The 18,359-nt window shown below is 41.5% G+C and overlaps 1 protein-coding gene across 2 annotated transcripts in view; it reads right to left on the minus strand.

Moving 5' to 3' along the window:
* Positions 1–16,536, minus strand: part of FAM3C (FAM3 metabolism regulating signaling molecule C) — a 57,698-nt gene extending 41,162 nt beyond the window's left edge. For both annotated transcript variants that reach the window (XM_047841023.1, XM_047841031.1), the window contains exons 1-2: positions 16,400–16,536; positions 3,115–3,169 (exon numbers count right to left, since the gene is read on the minus strand). In XM_047841023.1, the coding sequence (XP_047696979.1) occupies positions 3,115–3,127 (13 nt within the window). In that variant the 5' untranslated portion in view covers positions 3,128–3,169; positions 16,400–16,536. The remainder of the gene's footprint in view (positions 1–3,114; positions 3,170–16,399) is intronic.
* Positions 16,537–18,359: the final 1,823 nt, after the last annotated feature.

Consider the following 18,359-nt stretch of genomic DNA (forward strand, 5'->3'; position numbering starts at 1 on the left):
TCCCCTAGGCTTTCAGGACCATCTCATTGGGTTGTTGGAGAAGAATATTAGTATTTGCCTACACAATCTCCATTCCCCTCTTTTACCCAAAGTTTAATTTCTATTGATCTAAAGGAGGTGGATTGGATCAGCAGGCATCTCTCTATCCTTAAGGAGACAAAAGCCCAGAGGTGCGGCAACTCCCAAGATTACAAATAACTCAGCAACAGCACGAGGCCTGGAATCCAGGAATCCTGACACAGCCCAGTGCTCTGGATAGTACTCCATTCTAACACCAGATTACCACATTCTCCTTAAAAAACTACCAAAACTCAACTTCGTGGGAAAGGAAGAGTCAAAAAGACGTATGTTCATTCTAATTTCCTAAAGAACCAGGACTGCACCCGTAAAGGGGAGGGATGAGGATGAACCACTGATGCTCGGAAAAGGCCAGTGATGCTGAGAAGTGCTGGTTTCACAGAGCCACTCTTTTCTACTTAGAAACACTCTACAATACAGAAATGAGATGGCAGGAGGAAGCCTCACAGCTAACCTAATCAGTTCCCTCACCTCCTGCATCCGACCTTCTCTCCTCTGAAAATTACTTCCTGTTTTCAAGAGCAGCCACAAATTGCCTACGTGTTTAGTGCATAAGACAGCAAAATTCCAATAGGCTTTGAACTCTTGCCCCCACAGGATCTAGCAAAATTCCTGGACATAGTCATACTCTCAACAAGTGTTTGCTACATAGATGAATGGTAAGAGGTGACACATTCCTTCTTGATCACTTAAGACCAAGGGCTTGAAGATTCTATATCACATGACAATCTTAACCACTCATTTTCTAGCAATCATGGGCATGTGCAACCAGAGATAACCTCTCCCTGCCACTTACAGCAGATATACAAAACCGTCACTGTTTAAGATCAAAATATTAAAATGAATAAAATATCAAGGTTATAACATATGAAAGTTCTAGACTAAATTCAGTACCAAGTTAGACCTGAGCCTACACTAAATAAGCTATAGACATCATATATACACATACGTACGTATATACACATACGTATACAATACACACACATACTCCATTCACTGACTGCCTACCATACAGCTAAATGCTTTACAAGTATAATTGCATTTGCATAGCTTTTCCAGGTAATTATTTTCATTTTACAGATAAGATATCAAAGCTGAAAAATTTTAGATCACTTGCCTAAGGTCACGTAACTAGTCAGTGGCAGAAATGAGTCTTCAACCAAGGCCTATTCACTGATACTGGACCCAGAGGAACTAGGAGGAAAGAAAACCTCTAAGACAGAGAAAAGTCAGACGTGGCGAAATGAACTCATAATAGAACAAGCAGATGGTCCCAGAGAGCAGGCAGGTGAAGACTGGCAGAGACCCCATAATGGTAGAGTTCTAGAACTTCTGTGACAGAGGAGTCCTCTCCAGAGTTGGGTCACCAGCCAATTCTGGACATAAAGGGCCTGACCATACCACCCACAGTCCCCATTCTTGACTTCCCACGAGATTCTCTCTTCCTTCTAGCCACAGACTGCACTAATCTGAGGTGTCCTTATTCTTCACAAAACAAAAAAGCATAAACTTTAGACACTGTTGCCTCACTGTAAGAATAAAGGCTGTAAGAATATTTCAAAGCAATCAACTTTTTTCAAACTAGAAGAGATTAATCACTCTAAAGGCAATAAATTAAATTAATCTTCCTTCTTCATTAAAAGCAAACACTTCAAGACCTATACTAGGCACAGTGCCAACCATAAAATAAGTTCTCAATGAATAATTACTTACCAATTAACCTTGATATTAATTGTTAGAATCAGAGAAATGAACTCAATGAAAATTTAATTTCAACTAGAATGAATGTAGAATTATGTGAGGAACAGAAATTTGCTTTGATTATTTCAATCACTATGTTTAATTAATGTACTTCTAAAGTCAAGGATACATGATCATCCTCAATAGTCCTGTTGTATTCAAAGATCATTAAAAAAAAAAAGACATTGTAATATGACTTTTAAACCATAAACAAGCTCTTAGTTTCTGGCAATATTTTCCTTCACTTGTTGAATAGCTACTCAAAAAAGGATATTTTGTAAGTTCATGATCAAAGGGTCCAGATTTTCAAAGTTCTACAAAGGCATTTGCGCACAACCCTGTTATGTTTTTTAATAATCGTGATGTTTCATCACCTGCACCTTATTGTACAGAACGACGCTTGAAGCACAAAGACGCATTTGTTCACCCACCATGACTGAGGCACTTCTAAGAGATGCCCCCATAGGAAAATACGGTTTGCTGGTGAGAAGATGATAATTAAGAGGAAGACTATCTCGATTTTGAGAAACTACAAATTATCTTCTATGTTGGAAGAACAAGTAGTAAAAATTTCTATGTACAGAGTGTGCACTTCTTCTAGACCCTTGGCCGTGCTGAAGGAGGGGTAGGGGTAGGAGAACACACTTATTTTCACTATTAAGGCAGGAAGCAGTTATCAGCCTCTCCAGGTATTTATGCATCTTTTCATAACATTTAAAGACAGCTACCTTAATACTATGAACGTCAAGCAGTGTTTTTCAGTTTCCTCCATATGCTGCCTAAGAACAGATGTTCTTACACAGAACCTCAACTATGCAGACTGAACTCGAACTAGCAAATAGCCACTTAAGCAAAAATACATTTTACTGAATGGTTCACATACACTAGTTTCCATTTGAAGTACCTATATAGCAAAGATTCAAGCTTTTGAACTTCACAATGCATTTTTCTCAAGAAGTTAGAACTTTGCAAAAATAAAAATCAGTCTCCCTAGCTTGTCAAAATTGTTCTTCATATGGGCATTTTATATATAGCATCAGGCAAATAAGCTTAATGTATAAGAACATAAACATTAAAGCCATAAGTTTAAAAACCTAGCATAAATAATTTCAATAAGTTCATCCAATTTGTGATTTGCCAACTACATAAAAAATTAAAAAAGGCAAAGCAGCGATTGAGTTTGTTACACTCCAGCTTTTCACGCACTACATAAAAAGACAACGTACTCTCTCAAGCCACTTAAATAAGTAAGTTACACAAAAAGTAAAATTATTTCTATTGAATTAAATATCTTACCTGCTACCCTCATGTTTCGTTTTTCAGTCTATGGCACTTCTCATTAAATAACCTCCTAAAATCAAAAGAGAAAGCAAACATCATTAGATCTAGAAGGAGCATTCCTGTCTAGATTGAGTCTGACTTGAAGTATACTATATAATAAACTAATTAGATAAACGTCATGACATTTCGAAGTATTCTACCAACATGGACACTGAATGAAAAACCTCTTATCACCAGGCCTGGCTCCTTCCACTGGAACATAAAAGCCCCTGAAAGGAGGGCCTGTGCTTTATACTCTTCTGTCCCTCACTCTCCTAATTTTGGTGAACAGATGTGAGAAATCCTGCCATCAAGCATGGGAACAGAAGATAATGCCCCTTATTATTCTCAGTGATTCTGCATTTATAAGGAACTTTTGATACGGAGTTCCAAACTTCCAGTTTGTGGGTATTTTCCTAGTCTGTGAATAAGTAGTTAAACAGACTGGTAATACTGGCTTTTCATATTATGTGCCAGGTGTTCCGGTAACTAACAAGGAAAGAAATCAATAATGCTCAATTCATAATTAGTTGATATTTTCTTCAGAGTAGACAGAAGAAAGAGAGCTCACACAAGAGTGGTGGTCCTTGGACGATCCCCTCCCCCCCACTTCCAAAAGGGAGCTTGCACAGAGCATTGGCCCTTGGATGCTCCCTCCCCCCACCCCAAAAGGGAACTCTCACAAGAGCATCGGTCCTTGGATGCTGCCCCCCCCACCCGGAAAGGGAACTCGCACAAGAGCATTGGTCCTTGGATGTCCCCCCCACCCCGAAAGGGACCTCGCACAGGGCACTGGTCCTTGGATGTTCCTTCCCCCCAACCCCAAAAGGGAACTCGCACAAGAGCACTGGTCCTTGGATGCTCCCTCCCCTGACCCCAAAAGGGACCTCACACAAGAGCATCGGTCCTCGGATGCTGCCCCCCCACCCCGAAAGGGAACTCACACAAGAGCACTGGTCCTTGGATGCTGCGCCCCCCCACCCCAAAAGGAGCTCGCACAAGAGCATTGGTCCTTGGATGTCCCCCCCCCACCCCGAAAGGGACCTTGCACAGAGCACTGATCCTTGGATGTCCCCCCCAACCCCGAAAGGGAACTCGCACAAAAGCATTGGTCCTTGGATGCTTCCCCCCACCCCCTGCCACCCCAGCCTATTTCTTACTAGTGAATGACCTAACCAAAGTGCTTGTCAGGTCATGGAACAAACTATTTGCAGAAATGGAGCCAAGAGGCAGGTCTGCTGGCCCTGCTCTAAGGCTCGGTCCAGTGTGTGATGCTGTTTCATGTTTAGGATGACAGAATTCAGGTGTCCCTGTGACAAGCACTTAGAGCAAAGGCTTATGTTAATAACAGGATCATTTTCCTCTTCATGTTTTCAAGTTTGAAAAAGAATATATTCATAAGTACAGAATTACAATTTTAAATATTCCAGTAATTACCGTTATTCATAGTATATGTTACACGTCAAATAAAGAAACTACTCTTTGATACTATTCTAAGAACAACAAGAAATAGATACTGGAAAAAACCTTTGTACGGGTATGTATGCTTCCCTCCTACGAAATAACTCAAGATGGATGAAATCTTACAAAGAAAAAGTGAACGAGTTTGATAGGAAATTTATGCTCAAGTTTAACGAGACAGCTACCACGGTCTACTCAATCTATTGTACAAGAAAGGAATTCAAAAGAAAATTTTGATGACTGAGTCACATTGATAACTGATACATTTATTTTACATTGTATTTTGATACTGATGTTTCAATGCTGATGTCTGATGCAGTAATTCACCTAATATTTCAAATAAAAATAGCAGCACGCCCCTGAAGGACACAGAAAGGAAATGAGACACCCGTTTTTTTCATATTTAGTAAGAAACAGGCTGGGTTGGGGGTTGAGGGGTGCGTATCCAAGGACCGCTGCTCTTGTGCGAGCGCCCTTTCTTCTGCCCAATTTACTCTGAAGAAAGTATCAACTTTTAAACCAATAGTGAATTAAGCACCATTGATTTCTTTTCCTTGTTAGTTATCTGAACACATTGCATGTAATACAAAAAGCCAATGTTATCAATCTATTTAAGCTAACTACTTAGCCACAGGCTAGAAAAATACTAAAAGGAAATAAAAGATCGTAATGTACCCATAAGCCATCCCATAAAAGCAGAAAAAAAAAAAAAAATCCTTGTGTTTTCAAATGAAATCTCCGACTGGTTTTAAATCCTTTGTTGACTTCTAGTAAAATGGAACACTACGTTCACAACACACCCATACCTTTCCTCCCAGTAATATTCCAAAGTACCTTCACTCTTATCTGAATGTGGTGTAGGAAAATTTCTTTGGAAGTTGATCAGTTGGGCAGACACTTTGCTGTTCTTTTTCACCATTTCCATTATCTGCTGAGGAGGCCACACCTGTCCAAGCACAGTCGCTGCCTCACGTATCTGCCACCTATCTGCACTGCCCAGCAAGCCTGCTTCTAAGCTGATACTAATAAGATATAATATAAGCTGATACTAATAAGATATAATATAAGCAACTATAATTGTCTAGTAGAATTCATGTTTTCCATTAAATTTCTGAGAAAACAAACATGTCATAAAATCTCTTAAATTAATATCTTGTAAGACCTCAGCTATAACACATTTTTAATTAGTTTGCTTAAGAAGCAAATTAATGATGCAAGAATGTAGATCAGCATAAGGAAAAAGTACTGAATATATTTGAGAGCAAATCAGGGAACTTGTTTACAATGTGCTAATTCCAAAGCATTCCTAACTTGTCTTCTTAGGATGACATCTAAAAACAAAGAAAATCACTACATATAATCATCTTAGGGAGAAAAAAGCAGAAACATAGTAGAATAAACCTGGCATAAACCTCAGGCATTGAACCTTGGAAATTTAAGTAGGTAAAACAGCTTCCGAGATGAACACGACGGTAAAAGGGTAAAAAGTCCTCTGCTAGAAATTCAAGCTCTTTAATCCAGAATCCACAGGTGAAATAATTTATTTTTTTTACACATTCATCAAAAAGGTAGAGATAGGGAAACTAGAGCTATTTACCCAAATGAGAATACGGTGGTAGAGCGTACTTTTAGGATAGAATAAAAAAGAAAACAAAGTCTGATAGTACATTGGCCCCCCAAAGTGTAGTATAAGTCAAAACAACAAGTTTCAGTGTTTCAGATAAAGGCTCAAACCCACCCGGTTGCTGCCGTGTGAAAGTGCACAATCCTCTAGAGTCTACCCCACACAGATGCCCACCAAGATGCCCCTGGGCAATGAAACATTAATGAAGCATGTGACCCACACTGAAGAAGAGAGCCCAAATTAGGATCTCAGTCTGACATACTCAATTTCGTTGAGTATCTTGTAATTTAGACATTTCCTTTAACCCGACTACCTACTTTGGTCTAATTTGGTGAAGTTTTATTAAAATCGGGCCTGAGTCAGCAGGCCTCATCCTAGAATCAATCAACTTCAGTACAACAGATAAAAACACAGGTCAAGTGATAACTTTCACGCTCTCCTTGAGAAGCAGACTTGAGCCACAGCAGGTCAATGACAAGACCAGCATTCTGTAGCAACAAAATAAGACATATTAACAATTATTTACCAGGAGGGGAAGGTCTTGCCAGTTAAAATATACTAGGTAATAACGCTTTGAGTAGTACTTTATGTACACATTCTTATTTGATGTAATCATCCTAACAGCCCTCCAGTCATGGGTATTTCAATGGCATTATAGATGAGGTCAAGGGATATGTGTCAGGTCACACGAAGGGTAAGGAAGAAGCGGATACAAACACATACACTTCCTCTCACCTCAGCAGCTCTCTGACACTCTAATACAAGCAAGTCGCTGACACAATTCCATGCCGATCGGTGTGGCCTTTGCAAAGTGCTCTAGGAACTGCTAATCTCTGCCGCCAACCAGCCACTCCAGAGATGTGACACTTTGCCAAAATGATTACGAATACGTATTAGAACACCTCTCCAAGACAGAAAGGATAGAAGAAAATGAAGCACACAAAAACACCCACTGATGTATTCAATATTAACAGCAATCAACTAAGCCAAGAGAAAATACTATAAATCCTACTCGACAAATATAAAGAAACCATCACTCAATTTGATCCAACTTTAACTCGGTGCTAGCCAAATGGCAACTCCAAATGAATCAACCGAGTGAAGTTCAGATGACTGTAATGTTCATGCAAACTGGGGCTTTTCAAGAGGACTGAGAGGGAAAAAAAAGTCAGTGCAAGCAGACAGATTTAAGCACATGCAGGCCCTGTAATGGCTAATTATATGTGTCAACTTGACTGGGCCATGGGATACCCAGACATTTGGTTAAACATTATTATGGGAGTGTCTGAGGGTGCTTCTGGATGAGCTTAACGTCTGCATAAAGCAGTTTACTCTCCTCCGTACCAACGGGCCACATTCAACTGGAGGCCTGAATAGAACCAAAAAGTCTGAGTAAGGGAGAACTCACTCTCTCTGTCTAGTCTTCCATCTGGAACATCGGTCTTTAAATCTGGACTGGGGCGCCTGGGTGGCTTAGTCAGTTGAGCGACCGACTTCGGCTCAGGTCATGATCTCGCAGTTCATGAGTTCAAGCCCTGCGTTGGGCTCTGTGCTGACAGTTCAGAGCCTGGAGCCTCTTCAGATTCTGTGTCTCCCTCTCCCTCTGCCCCTCCCATGCTCATGCTCTGTCTCTCAAAAATAAATAAACGCTAAAAAAAAAAAATTTTTTTTTAAAATCTGGACTGAAACTTACACCACTGGCTCTCCCGCTTGCCTGGGACTTTTCAGCCACCACAACCCCATGGGCCAATTCCTTATGATTTTCTATTCATCCTAGCCAGATATCTTCTCTCCTATCAGTTCTGATTCTCTGGAGAACCCAGACTAATAACAGGCTCCCTCAAGATCAGAACGTAGATTAAAATTTCAGTCCTACGGCAGTTAAAGAAAAGAGGGAAATGAGGTAACACTGGAAACAAAAGGACGCCGTACCTCAAAGTCATGAGGGTGAGTTATTCTGATGTGGTTTATAATCAGAAGTATGGTATTAAAAACACTATTTGCGGGGGCGCCTGGGTGGCGCAGTCGGTTAAGCGTCCGACTTCAGCCAGGTCACGATCTCGCGGTCCGGGAGTTCGAGCCCCGCATCGGGCTCTGGGCTGATGGCTCGGAGCCTGTTTCCGATTCTGTGTCTCCCTCTCTCTCTGCCCCTCCCCCATTCATGCTCTGTCTCTCTCTGTCCCAAAAATAAATAAACGTTGAAAAAAAAATTAAAAAAAAAAAACACTATTTGCGGGAAAAAATACCTGCATTCATGTGAACAAAACAGAGAAAATGTTGGCAAACTTGCTTCTGTAAAAGGGCCAGATGGTAAATATTTTAGGCTTTGTGGACCATATATACGGTCTCCATGGCAACTACTGTGCTCTGCAGTTGTAGCTGGAAAGCAGCCATAGACAATACGTAAACAAATGAGCCCAGTTGTGTCATAATAAAACTTTATTTACGAACACTGAAATTTAAATTTCATGAAGTTTTCATGTTACCAAGTATTATTTTTCTTCCGGTTTTTTTCCAATCACTTAAAAATGTAAAAACCTATCTTGGTTTGTGGGCCACACGGACCCATGGGTCATCACTTGACAACCGAGACAGAGGAATAAAGAATAAAATTTAAATTAAAAACAACTTTTAAAACAGACCATGCTCTAATATCCCAACATTTCTTGCAGTTGTTTGCTGAATATGCAACTCGCACGAGGCTTCTACTGGTCCTCTTGAAAGTGCTACTGCAGAAGTAGGGCAGATCAAACAACCCTAAATCCTGTGTTCTGTCCATGCTAATCACACGCTTTCATAATCAGCTGCGCTTCATGGGAAGAAGCATATACTCCATGAGAAACCAGGGATTCTCTTCAAAGGAAGGAAAACAAATCCTTCCGTTCCTATAGATGAAGCAGCCCATCCATAGCAAAGACAGGCATAATCTAGACTTTGGAACGTCTTCCAAAGCGGTCCTAGCAGGTATAAAGAAACTGGATAAAAGTTAGTCTTCTCACAACCCATTTCATTAACTGTAAAATTATGTCAGTGAGGAGAAACGAGCACTATTTTCTTTACACAGGCAATTAAAAGTGATGATTACTTTTGTGATAGACATAAGGGGGGCAGTTTACTGTGCACCTGATGTTTGATCAACTATTAAAATCGCAAATATTAAGCTTTCCAAAACCTTTACTTTAACCAAAACAAAACAGAGCGCCTATGACTACAGCAGCTGCAGGCTGCCGAGGGCCCCGGCTCACACGCGTGCCACCGCACACTCGTCCTTGCCACGCTGGAGACATTCGTGAAATAACAAAAGGAAGAGGGGTGAAACGCTGCACTCGTGTGAAAAAAGTCTGAACATCTGAAAACTAATTATGATGTCTGAGCTATTCTCACCGTGTTACAAATAGCGTGAATTCAATAGGATTTGGTGTTATTAATACTAAACGCCTGATAGAACAGAATCCAATTACAACTTCAGAAAATATTTTAATGCTAGTAGGCCACTCTGATTCTCAATCCTAGAAGAGGCATTCATTTAAAAGAATTACCACTTGATGGGGCGCCTGGGGAGCTCAGGCGGCTGAGCATCAGACTCGGTTCGGGCACAGGTCATGATCTCACAGTTCGTGAGTTCAAGCCCCACATCAGGCTCTGTGCTGGTGGTGTGGAGCTTGCTTGGGATTCTCTCTCTCCCACTCTCTCCCCCTCTGTCTCTCTCTCTCTCTCTCTCTCTCTCAAAATAAACAAAAAAACTTAAAAATTTGAGGAATCTACCACTTTAATACACACGTTATACAACTTTCAAAAATTGGGTATAACCTGGTAATAATTGAGGGAAAAATTTTAAACAAGTACGTAACAACTAGAAAAGTATTCCAGGTTTTTAAGGAACTAAACTAGTCTTACATTTTAACTAGAAGAAAAAAGGAGCCAAAAACAAAACACAACATAGTTTTTCCTTTGGGAAGGGGGAGAGAGCTGCATGATTCTCTAATGCCAAGAATAACCACTTTTTCAAATGATCCCCGAGGAAAACATAAATGTCTCTACTTCTTCTGCAAAGGGGCTTTTAGAAACATGAGAGTACAATGCAACAGACCAAAAAACTTATTTAAAAACTTTTAAATAATGGCTCAACAGAACCAATGAGTCTTTCAGAACTTTAATTTTCTGTTGAAAACCTTGGGAAGAGAGGAATATACACAATCTATGCCTAGATTTTTTTAAGTTATGTGAACTACCATCAAATGGCTTATTTTCTAATGCAGCATCATAGTGAAATTACATTCAAAAGAGGATTTGTATCTAATTACGGCTAAGAAACAGAAACAGAATTAAAAGCATCCTATGAAAACGCACACATGAGCCAGAAAGTGCTTTTAGCTCCCCTCTAGAATGTTAACCAACGCTTAATACGAAGCATCCTGGGACTGTTCTGGGGTGAATCTTGTTCTCCCTGACCCCGGTCTGCCAAAAATACCTACACTGTTTTTATTTGGTTCTCCAGGCAGGGAATGGAGAGAGCCATGCTTTGGAAAACTTCTCTCTGATCCACAGCAGCTGGATAAAAACTCCTTTCTTCTAAGAATGAAACATGAAAAAGTAGAACTATCATATCAACCTGCCTCTCCACGTAGAAAGGGGAAGATGTCCTGTAAAATCACACAAGGGCCCCACCTACACCGACTTCACCCCAAAGACTCAACGGAGGGGGAGGTAACCAAACTAGACAAACCACACACACTACATCCTGAAGACAAAAGAGTTGCAACAGCATTCACCTCAACATTAAGGGTTCCACAGCACAACTCCTCCAACCAATGTGAATCAGCTAGACATCTACCACTTCTTCCTCTTCAGACAGGTGACATATCAGGTTTCGGAAATAGTTCAGTTGATCAACGAGCTTTTTAACCGTGATTAAAGACTAAATGGACACGTGTTCTGCTTCCCCTCCCAAATCTAACAGGACTAAACAAGGTTTTCCTTCCTCATTTTCTAAGAGGATACCACTGAAGGAAGTACCATAGCCAGGTGGGGCTGCTCTTCGCTGAATTCTCATCAGTGGACAAAGATTTGTTCTAACCCACAGGCATCCTATCATACAGTCCCCAATATGCCACGACACTTCATGAGTTGGCAGACAGAGTTCAGGTTTACTCAGACACAGACTGCTGTTTAACCTGATAGTATTGCCATTCCCTCCTAGAACTATCCAAGATAAGACAATAGGTGGCTGGTGTCTGTGCATATCAACTCCTGGCACTGAGGGCTAAGGACACTCTAACAGAAAAAAGGGTTATTAAAAAAAAAAAAAAAAAAAGATAAAAATCAAATGACCATGCCACATGTGATGTCAATGTGACATTATCATCTCAGTGAACTGTAGTTACAAAATGGAAATCACTAATGTCTTTGTAGACATTAGAAATGAGACTTCTGAACTATCAACACATCAATGGCTGGTTAGGATGAAAATGATAGGGGGCCAAACTGGAGTGCATTACACCCATCTATCCAGCTCCCTTACATCTGAAAACAAGTCATCAGGATAACATTCATTACAAATAAATGTCAAGTAAGGACCTTACGTTAAATTCTACCATAAACAAATATTTTACACAGTAAAAGGTCTGAAGAATGCTTCATTATAATTCATTTATCATACAGCTTCTATGACTCACGATAATCACTTACCTTAAAAGGGGCCTGTGGTTCCTCCGATCCTAAGATGTTTTTATTGATTCTAAGGTGCATACTACTTCCCTCATTTCAACAGGTCTTAAATTGGGGTGAGGTTTACAACCCTATTTTTCTCCCACAGTAGAACACAAAATAATGGTGCACCTTATAAACATCTTACATTCAATGAAACAGCATTATCTGGTTCTTTGAAGCCCTAACTACAATGTAACCCCCTGTATGGACACCATGATTATAGGTGGGTTTTTTTAAATGCAAATTCCTGAGCCCAGAATCCCTAGAAGGATTAAAGCTCTTGCAAGTCTAAGGAGCTCCCCAGGTGGTTCTCACTCTCTCGGTCTGAGAACTTGGGATCTACAGTACAGCAATCTGAACACACAGACAAGTTTGGGGATGGGGAGCAGGGCAAATCTAGGCCAAAAAAGCCCAAAGGTAAAGCTCACAGAACAAGAATTTCATTCTTTCTTAACAGTGAATGGAAATCAACCTGACTCTGGGCCAGGTCTCCCGTGGGGGTGAGGAGGGAGAGGCGGGCAGTGAATAAATCTGGACACAATGTGCTGAGGAACAGAGGAAAGAAATCCTGTTTGCAATGATTACAACAGTATTAGATTCAAAATTCCCTGAATGTGTTCTTGCAGTTTTTCCTCACCTACCAAAGCAGAATTCTGCTTAAAAACCTCTAATCCGGTGGAAGAAATGAAATGGTGATCAGATTTCTGCCACTGAGAGCACCAGCAACATGCCAAAAACAGAAAAGAAAGTGACATTTAGTTCTCCCAACTCCGTCAGAGTTCTACAGCTGTGGATTAAACAGCTGTAGTGTAAACCACCTTAATCCCTCACTATACCATCCAGGAAAAGAAAGATAGATAGAAATAGGTATCATTGAGAACAATGGCAAAAACAAAACAAAATACATTTTAACTGTAAGAAGTTGAACATATGCAGGGTAAATAAGTGTCAGGTTCACAAGTTGCAACAATGAAAAAGATTACAGAAAGGCACACATTTACATACAGTGTAACTATCTTCATCTGCAACTATTTTGCATTGTATCAGATGAGAAGTTACAAGTTCCTATTCTGATTGAATGTTTTAAGAATTACCCCACATACCTTCTCCACCTACATTGTCTTTAAAGCATCTGCAGAATTTAAGTGAACCAGAGCAGACAGAATTCTGTGGTTCAAACTTTCCACGTGAAGAACAGCTGGGTCTACCCTGCATGGTGCACCATTTCTACCACAAAAGCTCAATGAGGGTTAGCAGCTATTTGCAAAGAACAGGTAGTAAGTAGCTTCTAGTGGTAAAATTTCCCGGACCACTTAAGAAATTCATCTTTGTTGATCACAGGTCCTTCAAAAAACACATTTAATGATCACTTGACTGCAGATAACGGATGGTATCGGTAGCACACCTGATGCCACAATACTGCCTGAGGTCCTGTAAACCTTCTGATGAAAATCAGTGCAGGAACTGGCTGGCTGCTATAGCTGTCCACGGAACTTTTTCTCACTAGGGCACAAGAACTGACCAGGGACCATCAATGGATGAACGACTACACAAAATGTGGAATGTAACCATGCATGGAGTATCATTCCACCATAAACTGAATGAAGTACTGACACATACTATGTATGTATGGACGAACCTCTAAGACATGATGCTAAGTGAAAGAAGCCAGACAGAAGAGATCACGTCGCGTATGACTCCATTTGTATGAAATATTCAGAAGAGGTAAATCCACAGGGGCAGAGAGCAGGCCAGTGGTTGCCAGGGGCTCAAGGGAAGGGGGAATGGGGATAACTGTTTAGTGGATGTGAGGTTTCCTTTTGGAATGAGGAAAATGTTTTCAGACCAAACAGAGGTCATGACTGCCATCGCTGTGAACGTACTACATGCCAGTGAATTGTACACTTCAAAATGGTAAATTTTATGTTATTTGAATTAAATTTAATTTCCTACGGAAGGAAATTGGAAAAACTCATGAGCAAAAAAATGAAAAAAATCATAAACAGTAGATGAAAAAATTAATTAGATTAGAAATAAGGAGAATGTAAGTCATCTCAGAATAGCTTCAATCAAATGGAATAGGCCAATGAAGAAGAGAATGAAAGAATACCAGTGGGGTGCACAGTGGAAGTTTAGAGGAATTGGAACACTTAATTTCCTCCTTGGAGAGTAAGTCAGCTGACTGTATTTTAGGAGCTGGATAAAAATCACAAAACCTCTTAAAGTTTAAAGATCTTGGGAATCTTACTCAATATCCCCAAATTAAGAAAATAAGGCACTGCCTACAGTTAATTAATGTGGTCAATGACATTCACGAAGCAACTAAATGCAGAACTTCTACTTAAAATCCAGATGATGTGATACCAAGGACAGGAACTGTTCTGGACTAAGTTCAAGACAAATGTTTACTATTGTACCAAGCTCTAAGTTAGACTGAATTTTGTGACACCTGGGAAAAAGCGGTTGGTTCTTGGGTCTCGCACCTTTCAGCTTTAAGAAATGGGTACAAAAATGAAAGAAAAGAGAAATATTCACTGTTTCAAAGAAAATAGCTTTGTGAAGGGCTAGTGGTCTTATTCATAGTATGCCTGATACCTATAACTGGCACATACCAGGTACTTCAATATTTTTTTTTTGAAAGAATATAAAAATCCTTGAACACTGACACCATTTAAGATCTAAAATATGTGGTTAAAAAAAGACTCTTCTAAGCCGAAACCGAAATTATTACTTTTTGCCATTCAACAATCTCTTAGCCCTTTGACCCTCTCTCCAATTACCTTTCCTTTGTAATGTATCTTCATTAATTGTGAAAGATTGGTTAATTACCCATGCTTAGGGTAGCAATCCAAATTTTAGTAATTCCAATAAAACACCCATTAAGTCTATTTTGAAAGTCACTTTAATCCAGTGGTGCTCAGACTTATTTTGATTCCCTTTTGCAACACAAGTCTCCTAACAATGAGGATTTTGGAGGAACTGGGCCTGTTCTAAAAAGTCTTATTTGTGTATGATTCTGTGAGGTTCCCAGGTGAAGAATCACTATGTTGAACTCTTTTTATTTCTCACTATCAAGAAATGCCAGTCTTTAGTGAGCTGAGAAAACATTACATGGAATTTGTGAAACAAAGCTTCCAACACCTGTATAAAATTGGAGGTGGGGAGGAATGTAACTTTAGTAATCAGCTAGAGAATTCAAGAGACTGGAAGCCTTTAGAAAGAGGTACATTTAGTGATATGATCAAAACCAATACCAATTCTGCCAATTTCTTGTTGAAGAGCATAAGTTATTAACTTTATTTTCTAAGTTAAGTGGAGATCTCTCTGTACTCTGTAGCGCACCATAGGAGTATCAGGAATGTTTCCAAAAACTTGGAAAATCTGGCAGTATACCACTAGCCCTGCAAGGTAGTCAAGGGCCCGAGGGGTCCGGCATCTACTGTCATCAACCTTTACTTAACCTCTAGAGGAGTTCATATGTTCATTTGCAAAATTAAGAAATATAAAAGGACTTACTTTTTGGCTTGTGCGGAATAAATGTACATATGAAAGCATTTAGTACAGTGCCTAGTAAGCAATCTAATATCATCTAGTATATTGTATCCATATATTGTATCCATATATTCCTGACTAAATACAATAAAAACAAAAGGCTCTGTCGATTAGACAGCAGCTCTGTATTATATGAAACTTAAAAAAGCGAGGGTGGGGGATAAGATGATGAAACACAGCTGGAGATCTCAATCTCAAATCGTCAATTTGTCATTTATATTATTTAGACCTAGGGTCACTCACTGTTGTCCATAGTAAGGAATTTTGAGGATACTAGCCAAAAAAGGGGACGGGGATAAAAAAAAAAAAAAGAAAAAAGAAAAAGAAGGAAGAGCACATTCATCAATGACACCGAATATCAATGAGCTGGATAAATTTCAAAAATGAGAAGTACCTCCAGTTTAGGAGACGCTAAAACTTTGCAAGTGAGCCAAGACGGCCCTCCACAGAGTACAAATGCAATACCCAGTTCCACCCTCGCCTCCTTCGAGCACTCGGCCCTGGTTTCCCACAGCGAGCCGGAGCCCCCGCGTGGCGCGCGCGCTCCGGGCGCCAGCACCAGGCTGGGGCACCGAGACCGAGCGCCAGGTGCAGGCACCGCCCCGCCCTCCGCGGACCCGGACACGGAGACGCCGAGCTGGGGATGCGCGGCCGGGGCGGCGGCCCGGACCCCGGCCGACCGCGCTCCGGGGGCTCCGGTCCTTCCCGCGCTCCCCCCACCCCCAGCCCCCCACCCGCTCCCTCCTCCGCGGGACGCGCCACGACGCCCCGGCGCGCTCGGGGGCCCGAACCCCGGCCGGCGGTGGCGGGGCGAGCGGAGGATGAAGGTGAAGGTGGGTGCCCGGCTTCCCCCAGACGCCCTGCATCCCTCCCCGCCCTCGGCCGCGGCTCCCTCCGCCTCCTCGTCCATCTCACCGGCCTCCCTCCCGCCTCTCCGCCGCGCGCGCCTGCCTTCCGGCTTCTCAGCTGTCAGTCCTGCCGGAGGCCGACGGGACCCAACGCCGCCGCCTCCCGCTCCCTCCTCCGCTTCCTCCCGGCCTCCTCCGGCTTCCCCTCACCCCCGCGAGTGGCCAGGAGGAAGCCAGCTCGCCGCTGGGCCTCCTCCCCGCTTCCCCGCCGCGACCAATGGGCCCACGCCGCCGGGAAGCCGCGCACGCCCCCTGGCGGTGGAGGACCGAGCGGGCGCCCGGCCGGCCCGCGGGAAGGGCTCGTGAGCCGAGGGAGGGGTCGGCCGTCCGGCCATCCAGCCGTCCCCCGCCCGGCGCTGCGCTCTCTGGACTTGCCACGTGGGTGCAGCGGCCCCGGCGGCGGGAGGCGGAGGCTAGCAGCCGGGAGTGGGAAAGATGTGTCACGCCCTCTTTGCGCTCTTTCACACGCAGACATAATTCTGAGCTTAAAGGCAGATATTGCAAAATAACCAGTCCCGTTCTAGAGATCCGATGATTCTGTGCGAGGGTCTTAATCAACCGAGGATCTTAGACAATTACCTAAGCCAAGCTAACCTACCGTGAAAATACTCCCTGCCTGGAGCGCTAGAACGCTGATAACCTTAAACGTTTGGCCCAAGGGGAAAAAAAGTAGTGCATGTATTTTCACGTCATTTTTGTTTAAATTACTTAGCAACACAGGGTTAGAATTGTTTATCTCCTCCACACACATTTTTTTTTTTTTCCTGCAGTCGGGTTGATAACTGGAAGTGAGTCTGAACCCCATTATACAAAACCTGACCTGACAACCCCAAATTGTTTCATAGTTCATATCCACATTCCAGAACAATAATAACTATTAAATATTATTAAGTAGAAAATCAAGACAATGCATGGTTGTAGAAATTAAATTGCATTGAAGAAGTAACAGGGTTTGACCATAGTTTTCTACCAAGTCTTAGCTTTTCTCTAAAAGGATAAAACACAGAACCTAAATAATAGCTATGAATTCTGCAGTTTGTATTTTATCGTTGGGGGAGGAGGCAAGAAATGCATTCTGAGAGCCTTCTTGGTGCCCAATACTTGGCTGGGCCTTTGGGTATATCTTCTCATTTAATGCTCACAACTCAGTCGACATAGATATTACTTGCATATTACTTTTAACAAACCAAAAATCAAGACTGCACAGCTGAGTTTAAATGGCTCGCAGAAAACCACAATATAGTAAGCTGTGAAGTTGGCATTCCAGCGTAGGTCCCTCTAGCTCCAAACAAACGAGCCACTTGGCTTCTTATGGTACCTAAACCCACAATATTTAGTGTGCCTGTGTTTCCCCTAGTTCCCCATGTCCCACTGAAAGAATTTACGAAACCTCTCAAATAGAGTGGTCAGGTCATATTTGTGAAAGAGCTCTCTGACCCGCAGCTGAATTAGTCTGTATAGAAATGACGTATGTCATATTCTTATAGTACTACACTTGAAACAATTCGTGGTTTGAAAATGTGTTTAACATGCTATTTGCCAATGGCCATAATATATAGGTTAGAATGCTTCAGTAGGTAATGAAATTAATTATAGTGGGTCACAACCAACATTTTGTTGTTGTCAAAACACTTGAATAGAATAGAACAAAACTTCAGTGCTCGTGGCATAACATGAGGGTGAGTATTGTTTCATGAAATACTTGTACAATATTTAAGTGTGGATGAGTTTCTTGGTTACAGTGTTCTGGGTTACAATGTAAATTATATGTCTTCATATGGACTGCAATGTTTAAAAGTTGGTAAGTCACTTTCTTAAAACACCTGTTTAGCAATCAGTCGTTTCACCTACCTTTTCGCTTGGCAAGAGGGAGGGGAGGCAGAGGAAGTAATCAAGATAAATGATTAAGCTTAATCAGACTACAGAGAACAGGGAACTTTGCAGTTCCAGGAGGTTTAATCCAAACA

The sequence above is a fragment of the Prionailurus viverrinus genome, chromosome A2 (genome assembly GCF_022837055.1).
Source record: "Prionailurus viverrinus isolate Anna chromosome A2, UM_Priviv_1.0, whole genome shotgun sequence".
NCBI classification, from domain to species: Eukaryota; Metazoa; Chordata; class Mammalia; order Carnivora; family Felidae; genus Prionailurus; species Prionailurus viverrinus.